Source organism: Drosophila montana, unplaced genomic scaffold (assembly GCF_035044405.1).
Source record: "Drosophila montana isolate Dmon_TW-CO22-7 unplaced genomic scaffold, ASM3504440v1 contig_3207_1, whole genome shotgun sequence".
Taxonomy (NCBI): domain Eukaryota; kingdom Metazoa; phylum Arthropoda; class Insecta; order Diptera; family Drosophilidae; genus Drosophila; species Drosophila montana.
In genome coordinates, this window is record NW_026998086.1 from 163,849 (window position 1) to 189,145 (window position 25,297).

At 40.9% G+C, this 25,297-nt stretch overlaps 1 protein-coding gene across 1 annotated transcript; it reads left to right on the forward strand.

The window, feature by feature from the left end:
- Nucleotides 1-12,295: 12,295 nt before the first annotated feature.
- On the forward strand, nt 12,296-12,902 carry LOC135432615 (uncharacterized). Its single transcript, XM_064688325.1, has one exon. The coding sequence runs from the start codon at nt 12,499-12,501 to the stop codon at nt 12,820-12,822; it is 324 nt and encodes a 107-aa protein (XP_064544395.1). The 5' UTR covers nt 12,296-12,498; the 3' UTR covers nt 12,823-12,902.
- The last annotated feature ends 12,395 nt before the right edge of the window (nt 12,903-25,297 follow it).

Sequence of the window (25,297 nt, forward strand, 5' to 3'; positions counted from 1 at the left end):
TTTCTTTTCTGTAAGTTTCTTTTTTGTGCACAGCCGTTGTCCACTTGACAGCAGCGACAAGAAGCGGGCTGGCTGCAGTAGTGTCTGCTGGCTTGTAAGTTACCCTTTGATATACCTACATATTTGAAGAATGGTATCAATTATGCCCAATTACAACTTACTCATTTAAATTCCTTACAATATACATATATATATAAAAGAAGCACTTACCCATACACACGCATGATTATTTTGTTAATTTTTTTAATTAGAAGGATGATTGACTTTTCCTTAAACACATACCTGAAATAAGAAAGGAGTGTAAAGAGCGGATTAGGGCAAGAGCAAGATAAAGAGAAAGGTATAAAAGGAGAGAGAGAGCGAGAGAGAGAGAGAGATAAAGTGCACAAGAGTTAAATCAATGTGGGGCTGTGAGCAGAGATTAATTTAATAAGATTAACAATCTGCAAGTCTTATTTGAATTTATGAGAATCGCATAGAAGGGCGAGGTTAAAAAATAATCAGCGCAGCCGACAGTTATGGTTTGTGCTTGATTTATACATACATGCCTACATACATTTATAATACAGGCAAACACAGATACATGTATACACATATACACACATATATATAAATACATATACATATATAAATATACATACATACACATACATACACACAAATGCACTTCCATGGAAAAGTTAAGCTTTTTAGATTGCCAACTCAAGGTTTTTATATAAAACCAACTATCAAAGCACGCCATGCAAGAATTCATGAGAATCGCATAGTAGGGCTAAAATAAAAAAAAATCCTTTTATTTTACACTTGCAGCGCTGTAGAGGTTTTAATCTAATACCGACTATCAAAGCAAGCATTACTTGAGTTCATGAGAAACGGATAGTGGAAAGTTCTTTATCTTGACTCTTGCACTTTTCACTTTTTCATCCACTTCGAGGAAAATTTTAATTTTCACATCTCATCCGAAACGACGCCTTCATCACATCAGTTATTCTTCGAAATACAGAACAAACTGTTTTATATATATAAACATTTATATTTTTATCTCTACTCAAACAATTTCGAAAATTCTAACCTAAAGGTGGAATATTATTTAGTTAAATGTAATATTATTCAGTTCAGAAAATTGCATAATATATATTTTCATAGAGACTTTATGATGCACCCAGCATACCCAGTGTGTGTAGCCTGGCAATACCAGGGGGCATTTGGAGCAATGCGAAATGCAGCGGCAGGAACAGCGGCTGCGAGTTGAAAAGTCAGTTGTCGCAATGTCTGACAAAGTTATGTGGCCTGAATATCTGGATATATATATGGACGGAGGTGTTGCCGGGCGTTGCAAATGGGGCCAAAATGCTAACGGCTAACATTGAGAAGGACTCGCTCTGTGAAGCTAACCCAATGGACAGCAATTTGTGCCGCTAAACGAACTGACAAAGCGACCATTGTGGGCGCCAAGAGTAGGGCCAGGGACGGGGATGCTGGGGAGGTAGGTGGGTCGGGTGCCGGCTTGTCTGCAGCTGTAATTAGGTTTGTCCGCTTTGTTCAGGCGTTGAACGCGGCGCAGTTACAATTACAACAGCCAGTTACAAATGCAGGGCTGCAGCGTCAGCCCGAAAGTATGCTGCAAATAATTCACAATTGCGCTGCTTTATTGCGTTTTCCAGCACTGGGCTGCTGGCGCTGGCGCTGTTTCAGCTTCGACTGTCGATGCGGAAATGTTTGCCTTGTTTACATCGCAGTGCATAAATTTGCAATTGCACGCACACGAATGCAGCGGCGCGTGCATTACAGCGAGCTCGAGGGTGTATGTGTGTGTGTGCGTCGGCCGGAGGTTCGCTTATTGTGCGCAATATATTGACTCAATAGCTGTGCGCCTCAAATTAGTAGAGGCCCCACTCACAAAAACGAAAAAATGGGGAAAAAATAAATCTGCATGGGACGCGCCAACAAAGTCGGACAACAAATTTTGTAGCTAACAGCATTTTCAAGTTTTATCGTTACGTGTCTGTGCGCCAGTGTGTGTGTGTGTGTGTGTGCAGGAAGCCATTGTGTCCTTGGCCCAGGCCGAATGGCACTTTTCAGGTTGGGGGTGTCTGTCTGCCATGCACGCAGTCCCACAGCCCGATCCTCACACGCGGCACAAGTGCAGCCTTGTCTATTTAGCTGGCTGCATACTGAATGCACATAAATTGTCATGTTGCTCCAGCCAGCTCCATGGCCATGTGCCGGAGCATATTTATATTGATTTTCGCGCCCGACACTGGCGCTGCGATTCGAACTGGGTATTGGGAGCCAGCTGGCAGTGGGATGGAGGCCGAGCCGCCAGTTTGTTGTTATGTACTTTGGCTTTTCAATTTCGGTGCGCCCGAGACTCGTTTGAACGTATTATTTCAGTTTTTTATACCCTTGCAGCGGATACAATGAATTTGTTATGAAATATGTTACACTTCGAAGAAGACTTCTTCTTGCTGGGTCATTAACAAGTCGAGGAAAGCGTGTCCGTCTTTTCTTTTGCCTTGTCGGAATCGGTCGAATGGAACAGATATATCACATGGTTGCCATAGAAATTATTGATGTAAGATTAATTTCTTATATGAAAGAACTTATTTTCGTCCAAAATCAGAATTCTCTAGTTTTACTTTTCTTCTTCCTTATAAGCCAAATCTCTTCCCAATCGAACTATGTAGAAAAAATCTGTCTGAAAATGGGTTTTTTTTAAATAGAAATCTTTTCTGTTTTAAAGATATCTATATAAAACATATATAAAACAAAGTTTCTGCAAAGAAGCACTTCCTAGTCCTATATCTGTGAGAGTATTTCATCTTCTGCGTGGCAAGGAATATTTTCATATTTTTTTTTTGGTATTGTTCATTCCCGTTGTTGTTGTGCAGTGTTTGTGGGTGCACAATAAATTGAGCCGAAATTGCATCAGCAAAATTAACAGTTTCGTGTGCGTTAATAGACTTTTCCATTGGCCAACACAGACCGCAGAGCGCTGTTTAGCTGCTGGCTGGATCCGCAGACGAGGGCATGGCGGTCATCATTGACCATTTGGTCGTTAGGCGGGCGCCAAACATATTTGAGAGTCGAGGAGCAAGCGTGCGAGCGAGAGAGATAGAAACAGACAGAAAGAGACGAGAGCCTGTACACTAAATGCATTTTTGATAGCGTATTATATATGGGTTTTCCGGTTTTCTTAAATTATTTTCAACAAAAGGGATTAAATTTTAAGAGTGATTCAATTGCTGTTGAGCTCTTTATCTAGCTTAAATCGTATTTGATATGAGATTTCGTTTGTCGAATTCTCAAATATTTTGCTTGTCTACAATTCAAGGGTAAATCTTAGAGAGAGTTTTTGTTTGGGACAAAACAAATACTCTTTTATAATTAATTGAAACAATTTATTTATTTACCAATTATTTTTGTGCAGTGGCAACTCTGTCAAGACAGTTAAGCAAGCAGAACAACATTTTTCTGTGGTTCGGGACAGGGTTTAAAACAATTCCCTGCCTTTGGGTTCGGCTCGTGTGGCTGGTTTTTCACATACTTGAGCCAAGGTTTTGAGGCAAGCTTTCATAACATATATTTTTACAGTTTTAATTTATCAGTTTATTTGAAGCGGTTCGGTTCGGCTTACAACCATGGAATTGCAGCCCTGTCGACCAATGTTAGCTATTATCAAGCAATACGGTTATGTTTTAAAGGTTAAAAACAATTTGAGGTAAGTCTTTATCCCTTATACTTTTACAGTTGTAATTAAACAACTCATTTGTCAACCTATTTTCAAGAAATACGGTTATTTCTAAAGTTGAACTTAACTATGCAGCGTTGCCACATTTTATAAATTCCCTTGCACTTAAGCTGAAGGTACATTTATTTTCTGTGCAGCTGCTGCGATCTTAATTAAAAAACATCTGCAATTAATAAAATTTTATTACTCAATAGCTTTGTTTGAATGCAATTGTTAATAGTTGGCAATGTGTCAAGTTGAAATCTGAGAAGCGCAATACTTGTTCTCGTGAATTGCTAATTTTCTTGGTGCCTCATTAGGCGGCACCAACTTGTTTTAGTCTGCCCCCAACTCTGCGCGCGCTCTCTCTCCTTTTGGCGCTCGCTCGCCTTGGCAACATTTGCATGGGCAATTAATCTGTGGGCGGGGCATTCAAATGGCCAAGTTGAGAGCGCGCAAACGGGTGCGCGTTGCATGGAAATTTCTGAAATTTTAATGTCGCAACGCTCAATGCCCCAACGTTGCAACAATAAGCAAACCACTTACTTAGTCACAGCCACGGCTAATTTCGCCTCACTGCAACTGCCGCAGGAAGCTTTTGACTTTGCAGCGCTACTTCAAATATGCAAAATTTGTAATAATCTCGGAAATGGAAGTCGCAGTGCAACATAGAGATGGAGAGAGAGAGAGAGAGAGAGAGAGAGAGAGAGAGAGAGAGAGAGAGAGAGTGGGTTGCGCCCTGTAGCAGCAAGTGTAGAGCGCACGCAATCGGCAACGTGTCGCATTTGTAGTTAGACATAATTGTTAATTACCCGAAACCATTACCACATTAAAGGCCATAAAATGCAACACTAATTGCTTTACGCCCGGGCAGGCTCCTCACTCAACTAGCCCCGCCAGCCCTGCCCCGTGCCAGGCACTCTTAGTGCCCCACTCAGATGCTCTTGAGTTTTCTATTTGATTATGCAGCCAATGGCAATGAGTGTGTGTGTGTATGTGTGTGTGTGTGTGTGTGTATGCTTAATGCTCGCATGTAACGTAATATGCAGAGCAACAATAGTTACGCCTTGGCCAGCGCCGCAAGGGGGAGTGGCAGTGGGAGGCAGGCTACATATGATGCCATGCCAAGCAAACATTCCTATTCACAATGGTCGCATTCAGCGCTGAGCTGCAGTGTGTGTGGCATGTGATTAATATTTCAAAATTACACTGACATGCAAAGTGTCAACTCATTTTGAGGCATGCCCGCTGGCATTTGTTGTTGCTGCTGCTGCCACGCCCCCCACCTCGACACGTACACACTTGGGCACCTTTCGGCACTTGCAACACAGAACGCTGACAAAGCGTCGCAGCGCCCGAAGAAAAATGGTGTAAACGTTTTGTAACAATTCACTCGAGTCGGCCAAGCAGCAGCAACAACAACAAAACAATAACAACAACAAGAACAACATTCACAATAAACTGACGACATTGTGGAATATAGTATGCATTGGGCCTGAGGTAGGCGTGAAAATCGTGTATTAAGTGAAATATTTATTAGCCAGCGCTTCGAGTCACGCGGACTCAGCACGCGATTACCAGAAATTGAAATTACCCAAAAAGAGAGAAGAAGAGCAGCCTGTTGTGGGGTTAGTAGGGGGAGGGGGGAAAGCGGATGTGCTGCGGGTGCTGAACGCTTGGCATTTAATTTAATTATAAAATCAGCCAGATATTGCCGTAAATTGTGCGCAGCCGCAGCCCACAAAAAGCAAGTAAGAGTGCTTGGGTTGGCCGTGCCCGACTGGGAGATACTCTGCATCCAGCAACAAGCTGACGTCATACGAATTTGAGCTTCCTTCTAGGCTTATATAGAGTGGAATAGGAAGCACACGCACACGACCATCCTAAGGCACTTTGTGTTTTGTCTTACACCTTTGGAAATGCATTCTTTAATAGCTTCGGTGCTTATTGTCCGATCACTTTGAAAATTTCAAGAAGGTATCAAAAAAGTAAAATGTTCAGGACCTGTGTATACTCTACAATATTTGACGTCCTATTTTGTGGTATCCATAGGTATTCATACAGGTAAAAGGTTGGCCGAACAGACATAGAGGCGGACTTGGCTACATCGACTCGGCTTTTAATGCTGAACAAGAATATATATGTATATACCTAATGTGATTGGACATGCCGACTATTGCCCGTTCCCGGTACATGCATAAAGCGAATTTACCCCTTTTAGCCATTTTTAATGGGTTAAGGGTATTAAAATGCCACAAGAAATGGCTAAGAGGAAAAAAATATCGAAAACAACAGCAGCAGCAGCAGCTGCAACAACAACAATTTATCAATGACAAGCGAGGAAAGATGTGGTGTAGGGAGGGAACACGAGGGGTCATTCATCGATTATGCTGCTGACTTACATAATTGCATTTGCTGCTGGCAAAGGAAAAACGACGCCAGGCATGTCATAATCCATCCCAGGCCAAAACAAGCTCAAAGGTTTTCCCAAAAAAAAAAAAAAATTTATTTATAACTTGTACCCACATCCGAGTTGTTTTAACTTTTATTTTAAAGCAAATAAGACATATTTATGTTTATAATACTAATTCATACAAGCATTCACACATACATATGTACAAACATAATTTTCAAAGATCTTTGGAAGAAATTATTTTAAGCGTGCCTCGGGCAAGGCCGTGGTAGACTCGCTACTATCCTATATAGAATTAGGTCAAAATTTGCCACCCCATAAATCGGTCAAATCTATTCCAAATTTTACGAGGATTGGCTATTTGTTCATGATTGAGCCTCTAGATTAATCTGGCATTCAAATCTGAACACATATTTTTAAGTCGAAATTCGTGTCCAAATCTTACCCCAAGACTCGTATTAAGACATAGGTCCAAATTTCCCACTCCCATAACTCGGTCAAATCTCATCCGATTTTCACGAGGTTTGCCTTTTTGTTCATGGTTTACCCTCTACATTAATCTGGCATTCAAATCTGAACACATATTTTTTAGTAGAAATTCATGTCCAAATCTTACCCCAAGATTCGTATACAGACGTAGGTCAAAATTTCCCACTCCCATAACTCGGTCAAATCTCAGCCGATTTTCACGAGCTATGGCTTTTTGTTCACGGTTTTCCATTTAGATTAATCTGGCATTCAAATCTGAACACACGTTTTTTAGTCGAAATTTATGTCCAAATCTTACCCCAAGATTTGCATATACACATGGGTCAAAATTTCCCATTCCCATAACTCGGTCAAATCTTTTTAGATTGTCACGAGGGTTGGCTTTTTCTCCATGGGTTTCCCTCTACATTAGTCTGGCATTCAAATCTGAACACATATTTTTTAGTTGAAATTCATCTCCAAATCTTACCCCTATATAGACTTAGGTCGAATTTTCCCACCCCCATATCTCAGTCAAATCTCATCGGATTTTCTATGTGCTTGGCTCTGTGTTCATGGTTTGCCCTCTAGATAAATTTGGCATATAAATCTGGCAACATTATTGTTGTTTTTTCGTTTCGTCCAAATTGCTTCAAACTTATTTTTAAAGCTCTACATAAGAACTTACGTACCAGCGGTAAATTGCCTTATTTTATACGTACCACGGGCAAATTTTAGTTATAACTTTTGTGTCCAGTTCCCGCCCGGGGAAATATTTAAATCAACCCGTAATACTTGACGCCACGTCTTAAGTTAAATTTTATAGAGATATTTGAAAATAAGCTTAAAATCCATCTAATTAATAACAAAGAGTTGAAATCAACTATTAAAGCTAATTTTTGTCTAGTGGTGAGACACTTGAAACCGAAAAATAAAGTTTCCTTTGACCCGCATTTTCCATCCAAGAGCGGAGGATTTTGAGAAAAACGTTGATAATTGTTCACGTTGCTAAACAAAAAACTTTAACATTTTCCGCAAAATTTCCATTGCTGCGGGTTGAGTTTCCAAAATCGCTAAAACCAGTATTAAGTTTTAATGTTGTGCCTTGAAAACAAGTTTGAGTCCGTTCGGACGAAATTCAGAACTTCACCGAATCAACTTTTCACCCGCGTTTATTAAACAAGCGGGGCGGATTTTGCGAAAAGTGTGAAATAATTATCAGATGAAATTTGACAAAGAATTCACATGTATATAGACATGGTTCATCGAAATTAAAATTGATAATTTTCAAGGTATATGTAAAATTCAAGGTGTATTTTTTGGCTTTAAATCTCTCACAGTTAGACCTTCTTCTGAGATTATATTTGGAGAATCCTATAAAGCAATTTTTGCTTATAAATCTCAAATTGTTCAAGCAACTCTTGCTTATAAGTATCAAACTGTTTACGCGTTGATTACAATTTATTGCGCGTCATTCTTGTCGCATTCGCTGTTTCAGTAATTTGCTGCAGATATTAATCCACATCAGATAACTAGTTCTGGGTTTAAGTTTTAACATATTTAAATTTTCAAGGCATAGCAAACATGCTGTAAAACTTTGGCTTAACCCCTGCTGTCCGATTTCCCACACGCATGGATCAGAGAGGCGAAATGCAAATAAATTGAAAAGCTTTTTAATTGATTGGCCTTCTTAAGGTTTGGCGCTTAATATGGGTAACTTTGCTTGATTTATGTAGTAGGCTCTAATCTCATGCAGTTTCGAGTGGGCGTTTTGGGTGTTTGGGGCCGCAGCAATTAACACGATTCGACGCGCACGAAACAAGAGAAATGAATTGTGGGTGGGAGAGTGTAAGAGAGAGAGACAAGGAGAGGAGCGAGAGAGAGGCAAAGAGCAAACGGCAAACCGAATCAGAATCCTTTGACATTTTCCTATTTCCATTTGGCAGTGTCGAGGCTAAAATATTGGGCAAGCGATTTGACATATTGCCAACAAAGGAACTCATTATCTGTGCATTAAATGGAACAGGACCCCAGCCGGGGCTCAGGCCTCTGTGTGTGTCACGCTCATAAAACACATTTATCATAACTAATCCTTTGGGGTTTTGGCTGCCAGCTCTTTTGCCAACCAGCCTTCATTTTGGCGCGCACAGCCTCTGACTTCGCCGATAACACTTTGAATAATAAATAAATACAAGCAACACCAACACTTTTTTTCCATTTTTTTTTTTTTTTTTGGCAACAGCAAAAGGCAAAACGGAAAAGGATTTGAAAATGGAAAATAGGGCCAGACGAAGGTTTTTAATGCTAACGATTATCATATAAGCAATTTAAAAATAAATTGTACTCCTTCGCAAAAAAATAGGAGAGAGGGAGTATAGAGCGCGAGGTTTGCTGCCAGGAACTCAAACTTGGCTGGCTTGTGTTCCAAGGCGATTCTTAGGCTTCATCTTCTTCTTATTGTTTTGCCCATCTGCAGCTGGCAAATGCCCAGCGCATTTATTAGTGGGTTCTACATTTAAATAGCACGGTACAGTGGCAGCGACAGTTGCCGCCGATTGACTGAATTTGCCATTTGGCAGCGTTTAAATAAATTTCACTCACACTCAACGTCTGTAAGGTTCGTCTGTCTGTCTGTTGGCCCGGCCCGGCCCGGCCCGCCAGCCGTTAAAGCCAATTGCCCACAAAATCATGGCCGATATCATAATTGCTCTTCGTGGCTTTTGCTGCTGTTGTGGCTGATGCTGCTGTTGCTGCTGCTGCTGGTGGCAACTGTTGTTGCTGTTGTTTAGTCAGCGCCAGCCATGGCCAGCGCGCTCACAAAGTGGCCCTCGGGCTTGGCTCATGTAAAACATTGTTGAGCTTTGTTAGCCGATAGCTAAATTGAGGTATGTTGGCAGTAAGCATCGGTATGTTGTAGCTGTGAAGAGTGTGTTTTACCTACACAATTTTTTGTAAAATAAGCATTTGCTTCGAGCGAGGGACTTTTTAAAGTGATAAATCCAAAACTCAATTAATACAAAAGCTTTAATGAGCTTTAAAAGCATTCACATAAGAACTGCAAGGAATTTATTTAAGTTATGAATTTATACTTGCTGCAAACATGAGCTTTCAAAGTTCAAAGCACTTGGAAAATATTCAGCGTGCTGAAAGCTTTAGCGAGCTTTCGTCAAGCTTTCTACTTTTATAAACTAAATGAATGATTATGAATAGCTTTAAGGGAAATATTACTAATTAAAAGCTTTAATTAGTTGTTGAAGCATCGTGGAATGCAGTGTTAATTTAAGCACTGAGAATGCATTAATAAGCTTTTAAAGCTTTAGTAAAAGCTGTTACGGCCAACAACTAGCAGTAGACAGGCAGCTTTTACACAAATTTAATTAATGTATATAACATACATAATATACCAATTAGAAACCGATTTCCACAGGGTATTTAGGCAACGCGAATGTTTGTGCTTTAGCAATTTTTTACTTGTTTATTCCACACACACACAAATAGCAGCAGTGTGTGGCAGATAGATGCATGCGAGGGGGCGTGCAAATCGCAGCTGCGATAAATTTAAACACTTGTTGTAGTTGTAGCCAAAGTTGTTGCTACACAATTTATTAGAAACACTTTGCGGTTGTTTTGGTTTTTGCATGCGTGGCCGATGTGGCCATAAACGTCTCATGGATGCTTGCAACGCATTTTTATTGAATTTTGCGGCCTGAGTTATGTGCAACATGTTTGTTGCACAATGAAAACAACAACAGCAACGACAAGTTGGGTGCATGCAACGTCTTCTGCATCGACTTTTGGCACTTGCCTCTGCGCCAAGTTAATTAACACTAACGACTTGGCAGCGGGTGGCGGTGACTGGCAGTGGTGCGGGGTGGGTGGTGCGGGCGGTTGGGGCACCTCAAAAACGGCATCTTCAATGCTAATGAAACGTCCTCTCGCCGCATACTCGTAAATTGCATTGTTTATCTAAAAAAAAAAAGGCGAGGAGTTGGCTTTTGCTTGGCTGGCGGCCAGCTGGACCGTTAACGGACTGCAAAATGAATGCGGCCTCCAGGCTCAGGCTAATGGCGGGCACCGAGTTCGAGTTCACTTTCAGGCTGTCAAACTGTGGCATTGTGAGTTATGGGCGTGTCATGTGCGCGTTCCATATGGCCAAGTCATTGGCGCTGGCGTTTGATGACTTTTAAACTTTCTATTAAACTATAACAACGATGATAGATGAATAATAAAAGTACAAAATACATAATAAAAAAGTTTGCCGTCAATGGCGACAGCGGCTATGCGCGCGTGTGTGTGTGCCTCTTGAGTGAAACTTCAGCGGCAAATGTCAGCGGCGAAGCCAAACCCCGGAACACCAGAGCCAGTCGGAAACTGCAAAGGAAAATCAGGAAAACGTTGCCATATTTGCCCAACATACGCTTAGCAGACAGAGCACTCGATGATGCCCAGGGTGCTGCAGACGAAGACTGATGCTGCTGCATTTGCGGTGAGTGCGTGCCTCGCATAAGTTAGTTTCGCTCCCTATACGCCCCTCCCCCCCACCAAATCCGGCCCGCTTCCGGCCAGGCAGTATTCAAGAGGCAGCCCGGAAGAGCAAGGCCGACTAAAGCAATGGCATCGAGCACAGATTGATGAGTTGTTGAAAAATGGCAAACTTAAACAACAGTTTGCCCACAAAGATAAGACGGGCCGCCAGGAAATACGCCCCGGAATTTACAACGATGTGCACACACACACACACACACACAGACATAAAACGCATGACTTACGATATGAAGAATGAGAGTTTGGCCTCAAACTCGCATTCCAGTCGCAGCAGCTCAAAGGCAAACATAACCCCAGAAGCTGTTCTGCATTATATTAACTAGTTTTGATATCCGATCCAAATGACTGTCCAAAATGAGCTAGAGCTAGGTATTTGGGATAAAAATCTAAGATAAAGTAGCATAAACTGAACTGCTGGTAATAGTGATTTTGAAAAAACGGCCGAAGAAGGGTAGTTGCAATGGATTTTAAAATGTTTAAATCGGTTAAGTTTCAAAAGAGTTATAACGAATTAAAGCTTTGAATTTTTTATAGTCCAATAATTTTGGCATGTGCAAAGGTGCAGGGGTTACAAAAGGGCCAAAAGCTATCCCTTATGAAAATTGATTCATTTGAGCTAAAGTTGTGGTAGTTTGATACCTAGAAACGTGTTCAACATTTTTTGGCCAACAATTTTTCAAGGAAATGCAGAATATTTACGTCGATCCAAGACCAAACATGACCTTTATTTAATTCGGTTTAATTTGCCAATGTTTCGAGAGCTTGAAGCGTAGACAAGACATATTCCACTGAAAAGGAAATCGAATAAGAAAGCATGGAAATATAATTTTTCGAAATTTAAATAGAGAATCAAAACCAAAAGTCAAACAATGGTCAAAAAGGTTTCTTCGGTTGACACGAATTTCGACCAGATATTTAACAAAAATAAAGCATATTTAACATTTAAATGCAACATCAAGCACGAGAGCGAAACCTGGCTAAAAAGGGCAGCCTCTATATTGAATAACTTTTGACCAAGCTATCGAAGATTAAAGCATAGCCAGATCGTTTACAAGGCATATGGGATGTAAACAGTCAATAATTTTTTTATGAATATTTAAAACAAACTTGATTTTTCAAATTGAAAACATAACTTTGTTCAAAATGGCAACCTTAACGAAAATTGAAACAGTTCTCAGAAAGTTTAAACAATGAAAGAAAGGCAATTAAGCGATTTTTGCAGATAAAACTCGATAGTTTACGCAGTTGGCCTGGCTAGAATTGTCAAAATCGTAGCGTCTGCAGCTACTACTGGACAGGCCTGGCTGTCATTTTAAAAATTGTGAAAGTTTTTTAATTCAATATGGACCCGGCGAACAAAACGAAGATGTCAAAACATTTGGCCATTTGCTATCGCAGCATCTGCGTCAATCTGCCCGTGTTTGCAGCCGCCCTTGGCATTTTCATTGCCAAGGTGGGACGACGCGTCTACAGGCTGACCATGAGCTGGGACCGAATCGTCGAGCTATACTCATGCGCCTGCCTGGTGGCCCTGCTCATGTCCTTGGTATGGTATTATGCCTGTGTGGCATATCGAATGCTGGCAGCGCGGCATCGCAGCGTCGTGCTGATCACGGATGTTGTGCGATTTCTATTTACTGAGGATGCCAACGAAACGAGCGAATGAATGAATGAATGAACAATTATTATGTTACATCTGCTAATTAGCTTAATTAATGTTTAATAAAAAGTAAGCCTTAAACCAAATCGAATTGCGTTAATAATGATGAAAGTGAATATGCAAATCGTTTAATCAAAATGTAAATGCAAATGCAAAAATTAAAATGTGCCCATCAAATTGTTGCAACCTGTAAACGGTGCACAAAAAAAAAATGTGAAAAAATTAAAAAATATGATAAATATAATAATAATAAAAAAAGGGGCAAGCAGACATTTTGTAAATATTATTACAACATTTTTTGCCATTTATTTATGCTATTTTTCAAGGGATTGGTGTGCCTGTGTGTGTTGATGGGGGTTCGGTTTGTATTTTATTATTTTTGCTGGCTGCATGATAATAAATTTGCATTTAAATCACCGCCGCCGCCGCCAACAACATCGCCCCGGCGGTTGCCCCGCTCGGTCCTGGTTTCTCATTTTGTTTGGCTTTCTTTATTTGGTGGGCTGCCGCCGCACGGTCTACTTTTTGGGGCAAGCGAAACAATGGCCGCAACACATTGGATGTACACACAACATTATTAACCACAAAGTGTCACATGATTTTATTTGGCTCGTTTCCGTGCATTTCACCTGCAGCTTTTTGCGCTGCACTCGTGTCGCGGCCCAAGTCGGGGACAGGCGCAGGACTTGCTCAATTTTATTTTTGGGCCAGACTTCTCTCTCGCTCTCTGTCTCTCTGTCGCTGATTTTAAACGCTGATAAGCAGCAAAGGACATTCAAAAATAAAATAGCTGCAAGTGGCACTTGTCTTGGACTTGCGGGAACTCTTGCTTCCCGGTTTTGGGCGGGATTGCACACAAGTCCTTGTCGCGCAGTTGCCATTGCAATGCAGTGCAGTTAACAAACTGCAACTGGGGGATTGCAATTGCCATAAAGAGCGTAGCCCCTCACCGATCACCAACCCACCCACCAGCCACTGTCGCCCGTCGTGTCGAGGGCAAAATTGAAGTGCAAATAAAAGCTTGTGCAATTTTTGTTGTTGCCTAACCGTCTGCCCATAGGACGTCGCATATTTCAACAAATTTTTTACTGCACTTTCAGCTGAGTTTTCGCTTCGTTTTGCTGGATTGCCGCCGGTTGCCGCCGAAATGTCACCGAAACAAGCAAACGGAAACACTCGAAAACTATTTTGTTTGTTATGCTAAAATTTAATGGCACAGGAAGTCGTATTAAAGACCAGCCCGACCAGAGCAGCGCAAGAAAAAACAAACTAAATAATATAAAAAACATTTCGATTAAGGCAACAGCAGCAGTAGCAGTAACAATTCATTTTGCATTTTACTCCATACATATATATAAATATTTTTTTTTTGCATTTATTTCACGTTTGATTGATTATTGGCACACGATTGAAAAAAGTTTGATATTTCTGCCAGAGTTGTATTTTTTTTTCGGCCTTAAATATATACACATATAAAAAATAAATACAATGCATTTCACTCGTAAATGCCAATGTTGATTTTATGCAAATTATTTGCATGAACCGATGCAGCAAGAAAAAAATAAAGATGAGTGAATAAATTTAAAATTATTGTTCAACTTTAATTATCTGCCATTTATTGTCATACGTTGTGCGTAATACACTCGCATAATAATAAAAAAAAAAGAGAAAAACAATTCTAGCGAATCTCTTTCACAATACTCGGGCTAATAAATGTTTTATGAAAAAAACGAGAAAATGAGGATATCTTCGGCAAGCCGAAAATTGTATACCCTTGAAAAAACGTACCGTTTTGCAGATATGTGAGAATATTAAAACTGGAAAAAGCTGAATTTAAAAATATCGTGGCAAATAAAATATTTATCCATACCATATGATATAGTGATCTGATCCGGTCGGTTTCGACATATCTACTGCCTGCAAGAGAAATACGTCCCTATGAAAATAGACCTAGAACTGAGAGTTTAGTTGACATAGACACAGTCAGAAGGACATGGTCTTATCGACTCGGTTTTTGGTATTGATCCGGAAAATATATACGTATATATAAATAAATTGACAAAATTATATAGCCTCAGCAGGTAAATAAAAATGCATGCATGCATATGTGTGCGAACGTAGTTGCACGGAAATTACTTTGCAATTGCATAAAGGATTCCAGAAAATAAAACTCTGCTGTGCTCTGTAGTTGGCTTTTCTTAGAGAACGTGATGAATGTTTAAATGTCAGATTCCGATGTGTAAGTATTGTAGCTTGCTTTTTATATAAATGTATTTTGCATAAAAACGGCTAACTTCTAGGATAAGAGCTCTTGAGGCAGCCAAATTAACAATGAAAAAATCTGTTTTAGGAATTATTATGTTATTTTCAACCGAATTCACATTCAAATATCCTTTGACAGCCTTCAAGCGAAGACGAAGTCTTTTTACTCCTACGCAAGCCTAATCCCACAGCATCAGCTGGGAACTAAGTTTGCTTGGAATACGCCCCTTTGAACCGGAAGTATTTATTACAAGCCGCCAAAGTTTGCCTCAATTTGTTCTATCCAAAACCAGATATTCTTTATACTTTATATGTAGGGTATTTAATCGTCGTTTATTTTCGTTTAAATTGCAATTATTTCTTGTTTATGCTGCTCAGTCAGTCGTCTAATGCCATATGGCATTGATTTTCTGCAATGTATCAATATAAATAAGCCATTTTCCATACGCTGGCTTATGCACTTGTCACATCTGCATAAGTAACCACTCTCTCCGCTCCTCTTTCTCTCTCTCTCTCTCTCTTTGTCTAACTTCCGTCCCCTCGCTTTGCAGCTCCATTTCCTTATCCGCATCTAATGTCTCTGCTGAGCTACTTGCAGACAGTGCAATCTGCTGCTGCAACAATTTGACACATTCGAATCGGAAAGTCAGCAATAGACAAGACGCAGGCAGACTTCATTCCAGCGCTAGACAAAGCCTCCAAAAACAAAAAAAAAACAAAATGGCGACAGCAGCTATCCAGTTGGCATCCCGCTGTGGGACACTGTGCGAAATTGAGTCGCAAGCGCATGTGAATGGGCGCGTGGCAGTGTGCGGTGGCAGCATTCAAAATACATACGTGTATTTGCCACATGCACAATTTCACGTATGCGAGCGAGTGTGTGTGTGTGCGCGTGTGTGGGTGTGTGTGTTAGACGCGTAGGGTTGCCACATCAAACTATGCTGCCCATTTATTTGGGCACGTGCTGCTCGTCATTTAAGAGTTTTGTCTGCACTTTCGTTGCCGGAATTTTAAAATATTTTTCGTGCCAAATGCCTGCGTGGCTTTTACTTTTCGCCCCTTTTTTGGTTGTGCGTGCGCGTGTGTGTCAGTGTGTAAGTGTGACTGTTGCTATTACCAAACACCTCTACAGACAATATTCGTTTTGTGTACATTCAGTCCTTGACATAAACACTTTATGCGTTGTCTATTTTAACATGTGTACCTAAAGCGAAATTAAAACCAGAATTTTTAACAAAAGTTGCAAATTTCAAAGCTTGTGAAGTAACTGTGATAGTTGAATATTTGTTTTAATATTTGTTTGCATAAAAGTTAGACAACTTTTCCGGGCATAAACAGCAAAAATGTTCAGGATTTTCAGGGCAATTAAAAGCAGCATTTAAAATTTGTAATTGTGTGAGCCCTTAACATAATATGAGATCTATTGAAATACTAACTTATTTATTGCCGTATGCTTGCTGGCAATAGTATAGAGTTATATTATAATGATGTGAGAGAATATTGAATTGAGCTTGCAGCAGTACTTGTTCGCTGTGGAACAAATTGATTCAGAGCCAAATTGACCGAATAAATGTTTTCAAAAGTAAACAGAAAAAGGTTTATATGCTTTATAATCTTTAAAAAAAAGGCATATATGTTTTAAAGGATTATGACTGCCTTTGAAGATGAGAAAAGTGTGTATATGACTAAAAGAGTTAAGACTGCATTTGAATTCAACACAAATTGCGCTTATGAGGTGCAATAACAAATCTAATTTAACTAATTTAACTAATAAATCGTCTCAGAGGATTTCTCTCGCATATAGCAGGCAATATGCTTACTAATGAGGCTTAGCAATAATAGAATTTGAAGCGAATACATTCTCATATGATATTCATATGCCATGTACTTTTGCTTTAAGACAACATTTCAGTTGGACACGTGCTGATCATCATTTAAGGGTTTTGCTACGGCACTTTCGTTGCCGGAATTTGAAAATGTTGTTGTGCCAAATGCCAGTGTGGCTTTTACTTTTCGCCTTTTTTGCGAACGCATGTGTATGTAAGGGTGTGTGTGTGTTTGTGTGTGTGTGGCCGCAATATGACTGTTGCTGGCTGCTGGCTGGCTGCTAACAAAGTGCCCAAGTGGTATGCAACATTGTTTCTGCCACGCAGCATTCAAATGCTGCGGCATTTTTATTTTTATTTCTGTTCGCTTTTCTGTTTTTTGTTTTTTTTTTTGGTTTCATTTTTGTTTTTTGTGTTTTTTGAGTTGCTTGCCTGCGTCTCTGGGCATCATTTCCACTGACTGCGTTTCATTTCATTTCCTGTTGCTGTTGTTGTTGCAGCTGTATGTTGCTTTTGCTTCAGCAGTAATTTGGTATGCCTTTTGTTGCCTCTGCCTCGGTCTGTGTTGTAGCAAGCGCAAAAACAAAACAACAACAACAGAAGCAAAAAAAAACTATTTGCGCTTTTAATTTGAATTACAAATTGTATTCAAGTGCAACAAAATTTAATCAAATTGCTGCGGCGCATTGTTTAAAGGCGGCATAAAGCGTAAACGCGTGCAAATAAATGCCGAACAGGCTGTACAACAATGCCAATGTCCTGCCTCCACAATCCACCCCCCAATCTACCCCCGTGCCGCACCCAGTCCTAAGCCCTGCCTTTAACAGCCTTTTCAGCGCTTTAACACTTGATACCAGTTGAAATTTAATTGACTGTGTGCGCTATATGCATATTTGCTCAGTGTTTGTGTGTGTGTGCGTGTTGGTGTGTTGACTTGTTTGCTGCCCATTATGGCGAGTGTCAGGCTCAGGTCTCTGCCGCTGCAATCTGCACCTGCAGCTGCTCCCTGCCACTGTCATTGTTGTTAATGCTGCTGCTGCTGCTGTGGCAATTACCAAAGGACCTGCAATTCGCACTGACTGCAGCTGCGGGCAAATGAGTTGTAAATAGTTGACGCCCCGGCCAAATCGTTTAAATTGCTAAATAATGACAGTCATCGCTGCACACATACACACACATAACACCCATAACACACACACATACATCTACATGTTAGCTGCCTTTGTTGCCGGAAGATATAAAAGTATCGCCTAAAATGCGGCCAGTCAAAGCGTTGAGCAAATGCCAACGCTCAAGTGCGCATACGACACGTTGTACACACAGCCTGCAAATGTTCGTTGTGGTTGCATGCACAGCCACACGCACACATTCACACACACACACCCACACACTCACACACACACGCGCACACTCGCAACGTTAACGATAACAAGTGTCGCGCAAACAAATGCTGTTTGCTGCGACCCGAAAGCCGTGGTGAGGGCTTGGTGCGAACGGCTGCGTTTGGCCCCTTTTTTTGGGGAGTTTGGCTGACGCTATGTTCGAACGGCTGCGAAAGGACATCGAACATGTTGCAGGCTGGCGCTCGAGTACGAGGCGCTGCGCTGCACAGGATGCCCACGTTCAGCGCGCAGTTGGCTGCCGTCCTGCGACAGCGGTAGTTGTGTGCGCTTGACTGGCCCCAGTCTCCCTCTCCCAACCCCCAGCCAGGATCAGTGTCCGCCTGCTGTTACAGTGTTTGTGAGTGCAGTGCAAGCCAATATTAAAACAACAAAAAATTAAAGGCAAAAACTTGTAAAAAAAAAAAAAAAAAAAAAACTAAGAGCATGAAGCCAGAGACAGCAAAAAGGAAGAGATAGACTCGTGTATGGACGGTGACGCCCAAAAGCGTGGGCCTAGCCAAGTTAAAGCTGCTGCCCACGCACACACGCACACCCACACACATAGGCACACACACACAGAGGCACACATACACCCACACCCTAACCCACACGCACGTTATGTGGCCTGCAAATGACTTGTTTTCTATCAAAACTTTTCTTACTTGCACTTAAATATATTTTTTTTTATATTTTTTTTTTTAGCTCATTTATTATAATTTCTTTTACTTACGCGCTGCGTGTTGATTTTTCTATTCATTTGGCTGTGCCTTTTTTTGTTGCTGTTGTTGTTTTTGTTGCGCCATTTTCTTTTGACTTTGTGTGTGTTACGGTCTTTTGCAAAGTGCGGACATTATGCGAACACACTGCCTGCCATATGTTGCCAGCCTCGGTGTTGGTGTGCCTGTGTGTGTGTGAGTGTGTGTGTGAAAGTCAAAAGTTTGCCGTTGGCTCCTTAAAAAAGCCAAAACACTTTGCCTGCAAATAAAATGTCCATTGTGCTGTTGTTGCTGAACTTTTGCTGTTGTTTTATTGAATTTCAAGTGGGCCATTGAGCCAAGCGGCTGCTGTTGGTAAGTATTTTGAAAGTGGCTTATATTGCATGCCGTTAATTAAGCCACATATATTATTTAATTGTCATACATGTGTATATATACTATATATATTTACTTATATTGTGCCTATAATTAAAGAGTTGCCACATGTGCCACGCGTCTGTCCGCACGTCAGCTGCATTGCAATTATAATAAATCAATTCAATAAGCGCGCAGCTGACAGCTATGCAAATTCTGCAGCACACACAAAACTACACACACACACACCACACCTACACACACACAAACACCTGGTTGATGTATAGCTGCGGCGCAAGCAGCTGACACTTTTCGCAAACATTGCCGGCGCCAGCGTTTAAATTAATTATGTCGCCAAGCTAAGCTACTTGCTCCCACACACAAGCACTTAAGCGTATGTGTGTGTGCTTGTGTGTGGCCACTTCCGCTTGCAACACTGCGGCAAGCGGCGTCTCATGGCTTAGCTGCTGCAAAACTGTGGTCAGCATATGACATGGATATGCCGCGAGGCAGCCTTCGCATTCCGATAACATTAATTACAGTCAAGTTGCAAACAAGTTTGCCAGCAAGTTTGCCAGCTAATTGCCAGTCAGTTGCAAGCTGGTTGCTTTTAATTGCCAGCTGCTGTTTTCTTCGCGGTAGTTAAGCCTTGCAGTAGTCGCACTCTGACAACACTAATGATAGTCAAGTTGCAAGCAAGTTTATCAGCAAGTTGCCAGCCACTTGTAAGCAAGTTTTATTTTCCAGTTGCTGTGCTTTTAAGGTGGAGCTTTGCCTTCTAATCATCGCAGTCCGATAACATTAATGACAGTCAAGTTGCAAGCAAGTTTGTCAACCAGTTGCCAGCCACTTGCAAGCTAGTTTTATTTTTCAGTTGCTGTGCTTTTAAGGTGGAGCTTTGCCTTCTAATCGCAGTCCGATAACATTAATGATAAGTTTGCCAATAAGTTTGTCAGTTGCCAGCCAATTGCAAGCTAGTTGCTTTTATTTGCCAGCTGCTAAGCATTTCGCTCTGTGGGACGGCACTTAGCCAGGTAGACTGCAGCTGTCAGCCTGCAAGCATTTGGCAAAAGATAAATGGCAAAAGCAGGCATCCAGCCTCGTCGGCCCGTTAACACATGATGCCAACTGTCTCAACAGTCAACTCTCTATTTCTCTCTCTCTCACTCAACACTCGAGAGCAAAATCTGCAGCTGTTGAAAATCAACTGTAACTGCAGATTGAATTACGTTCACCCCTGGTTTTAGAGGGTTGGGCTTTGGGAACTGCTCGAACGTGAAAAGTTGCATAGGTGCGCCGCTGTCTGTCAGGCTGTCAGTGGCTGCTGATGCCGCACACACACGCACACATACACGAGCGTGTGCAACCACAGCACACATACACACACCCGCACACACACACAGTAAATACTAATACCAACATCACCTGACATTGTTTGCTCTGCGGATTTGCATTGCGGTTAGCTGACGGCGCCGAGTCTAAGGCAAGCCAGCTGTGTGTGCGAGTGTGCTACCCGAGTGTGTGTGTGTGTGTTTGGCTCGCAGTCAGCCATTTTATGTGCACTGGCAGCTTAATGGCCGCCCAGCCCCATACAGTCGGGCTACCCAGCTAAATAAATGTTTTCTATAATCAAATGGTAATGCAGTCAACCCAGGCCCAGGCCCAGGCCCAGAGATGTTGTCGTAGTCGGAGTCTGAGCCTAACTTCCGCCACGTTACCAAAAACCAGCCATGCGTCCAACTTCAGTCAGTCGATGCGGCCACAAAGGCAGCCGAAGATAGACCAGTGCAAGCCAGACCAGACCAGACCAGGCAGGCCAGAGGCAGCTCCGGCAGCGTCTTCTTGTTTGAAGTAATTACATTGTTCGCAGGCATCGTAAAGTGGAGTGAAAGGCGTTAAAGTGTTAAGTTGCTTGTTAATTTTTTTCTCCTTTTTGCTTCTTGTTGTTGTTGTTGCGTTCTATGCTGATTCAACTATGTTGCCAAGAACGTACCTTGCCACTTGCCACGTTCTTCTAGTTGTTGGCCATCCGCTTTTGTTGTGGCTTAGAGTCGCGTCTGATTAATGAAGCGTAGCTACGTAGCTGGATTAAGAGTCCTGGCTGCTGATGTAGCTGCTGCTGCTGCTGCTGCTGCTACTGCTACTGCTGCTTCTTGTAATTAAGTTGAGTGTAGTATAAATAACTGTATTTGCACAGCGTCCGGCGAGAGAATGTTTAATTAATTTTGTTATTTTGTCTAAGTATGGCTAAGTACACAGCAATGGCTCAGCGCATTGCGGCCACATTCAGTCCGAGTTCTTGCCCAAATCAAGTTAGCAAGAGTTGACTCAAGTTCTCTATAACTTTGAGCTTAGTTTTTGGTTTGTACACAACGCCCAGCTTTAATTAAATATTAATGACTGTCTTGACAAATTATTTTCTAGCCGTTCTATTAGCATATAAGTTTGATAAAATACTAAGCTTGATGAACTGATTTAACATAACACAGCTAAAACAAGCCAAGTTAAAGCTTAAAGTTGATAGTCAGGTTTTTCATTGCTAGAAGTCAAGTTAATAAACTATTCAGTAGAAATATGCTATGTGTGTATTTAAAAGAATTCCCTGCACAAGAGAGCCCACATTCAAGACCTCGAGTTGCTTTTAACCGGGACCTTTCTCAGGCAGCCATTCCTTGAGATTCCGGGCTCCTAAACCTTACTTTATGAGATGGCTTAGTAGCATAGTTAATAAAGTCGAAAGGCCAGCGTCATATCCTACCCTTCTATACCCCTTTTAACTAACGCTATGCTCACCTTAATAGATCAAAGGACCTTCCCCTGAATCCGACCCTAGCTTAACTAAATAGCCTATTAAATACGCCTAGGAAATATGCTTATGTATTCTTCTAAAAAAAAATACAGAACAAATTATAAACTACATTGAAGATAGAGCTATATCCCATTTATTAAACTCCGCCTAATTAAAATGTCAAAAACCATACTTGCTGTCAACCATAATTAAAGATTATAAAACATATACTTCTTCTATAATTATTTTATGGTAATTGTTAATAGATATTGCCCGCTTTTCCAAAAAGTATCAAGTTTTAAAGCCATATCATTTTGCCCATTACCAATCATTAACTAATTAACTTTTTTGATAGAAATAAGGTATTATAAAAAAAGTGTTGCATACTTAAGAGCGTCATAATTTATGATCTGCAACAAAAATGCTTTTGCACATGAGAAAAAACTTGCGCGTTGTTGCGCGTATGATTCGCATTATGTGATTAAAATTTAATAAAGTTTAACGCCAATTGTGGTTGTAGTTGCAGTTTTTGTTGCGCCGCCAAAGTCATGCACTTTGCCACAATGAATGATCGCATAGATGGAGAAAAAACAATGGTGCGATTTTTATTGAATTTACATGCATAATAAAGGCAAATGTGTTGCCATTTTTTTAATATTTTTTTAATATTTTTATGTTGATAATATAATTACAATGCGAAATGTAAATTTTAATTTAGAACGTATTAACATTTGCCGTTCGCTCGCTGGTTGCCATGCCAAAAGGCACATAAATTATTATATTTGCAACAGCGATTTGTGTTTATTTGCAAATAAGCGTTGACACACCCCCCGCCCCACCCCTGCTGACAGGGCACCCCGAACGCCAGCTTACTTAATATGCCATATAAAACATTATTGCGAAAAGAATAATGCACAAATTTATTTGCACATTATGAACACAAATTGCATAATTGCAATTAGATTTACGAGCGTGTTACAAAAAAATGCAATTTACGTCGACCGAAATAATGCCAGAAATTTAGCGGGCGATGCGTAACTGGAAATTTTCAGGCAAAATGGAAAATGGCCGAAACAGCAACGCACACACACGCACACAAACACACACACATTCGTTTTAGCAGGATTTGGACAACAATGCACAGTACCGAGCAGAGAAGAAATAAATGCGACGCCCTAAAACTTACACGAAAAATGCTCTAAACAGATAAGAGAACTTACACACGACGAGACAAAAGGGGTAAATGGAGCTGGTAGCCAGGCGGCAATCTGGTTAGGGCGGAGGGGTAGGGGCGGGATTGAAATAGAAAGCAAAGACAGAAAGTTGGCAACTGGAAAGTCAAGTTGCGCTCACGCTATTTATAGCCGACGTGGGCTTTTGTTTTCGATGGCCTTTTCATTTGCAGCCAACTGCAAAACACTCACCAAAAAAAAAAAAAAAAAAGAAAAGCGGGCTAAAAAAACAAAGTCAAATACAGAAAAAAAAAACACCAGGAACAACTCCAACAATTTTGCCAAATAGTATGACAATGGAACTGCCATTGTGTGTGTATTTTTTTTTCTATTTTCCTATTGTGGTTGTTGTTGTTGTTTTTCCTGCAATAGTCGTATCTTGTGTGACTGCATCTACACTAAAAGCCTGGAGCGCGCTCCGCTTAGCCGCAAACAGCCAAATGGCCGAAATGCTTTGAGTGGGTGCTTAAAGCTGTCAAATCTACTGCCGCACAATTTAAGCGTTCAATTGAACAGCCTCGCCAGACCCACCAGCCAGCCGGGACTAACAGCAGCAACAACAACAACAACAACAACCACTTGAACAACAACCACTTGAACAACAACACTTTTGGTTTGGTGGCGTTGACGCTGCCATCGCTGAAAATATTTTCGTAATTATTTTGCATGCAAAGTGCGGATTTTTCCAATTTTCACTTATCAAAGCGCACGCGGCCAATATGCAAAATGTTTTTGGCAAAAAAATAAATGGATAAAAAAACGCTGACAAGCGACAACTAAAAGCGGCTACAAAATACTCTGCATTTTAAAATGCAAAAGTCATACAGAAAGTTACAAGTTTCAATACAAAATGTACATAAATATTTTATAGTTCCAAGTTTTGTTGAACTATAGATTATTTTTGGCAATATTAATAGCCTTTAAACGATTAAATATAGCCAATAATAATACATTCAAGCCGTGTTGTTTAAAAATTCCTTTCCAAGTGTTTTATAGTTTTAATTAACTATTTCGAATATTTATTCAATTATAGCTAGTTTTTAATCATGCCGCTGTATACAAGCGATCAGTGTTGGTAAACTCCCAATTAATGTTAAGAGTTCCTATACAAAAGTACACTCAATCGAACTTGGCTTAAATTGTCTTTAGTATTTGCTAAGATAAAGTTTTAAAAACTCAATTTCCAAACATTTTTTCATAATTACCGCAAACACTTCACTTAACCAGTGTTGCTTCTAACGATCGTTTTGCAGCACTGCTAAACCTTGTCGCTCTCAACAGTGTGGCAACCCTTGAATAGCTGAGGGACATGCAATATGCAAAAGCCAACAACAATGTTTGTTGTGCGGACGCACGTTTTGTGCTTTTTATTTTCATTCAGTTGTCTTTTTTTCTTGTTTTGTTGCCGCATTTTTTCCATTCATGTTGGCCGACTGCTGATGCTGTTAATCGGGCTAGGCTAGGCTATAGACGGGATTGGATTGTCGACTGGGCTGCGCTGGGCTCTGCACTTTTGTTTGAATTTGCACTGACACGAGGCGGTCGCAGGAGTTGGTTGGCTCTGCCCGGGATGCCTCCTGTGGCTGACGAAGCTCATGTTTACATTGAATGCTTGACGCGAGTTTGAGTATCTGTATCTGTACAGTTGTCGAGTGTGTGTGCATGTGTCTATAGTTGATTGTAAGTTTTGATGACAGCGTTCCGTTTGCATATTTTTGCATTTTGCTCGTTTGCTGTTTGCGCTGCTGCATTTACCTACGCGGGTGTCGCTGTCTGCTCTTGTGTATCTTTCGAATTGACTTTGTTGTCCTTGGGAGCACCCTTAACAACCCACCAGCTCACACACAAAACCCACACATACACACACATATACAGATGGCCAGCAATCACACAGCTCATAAAAGACGCCGTCCTAGTAGCT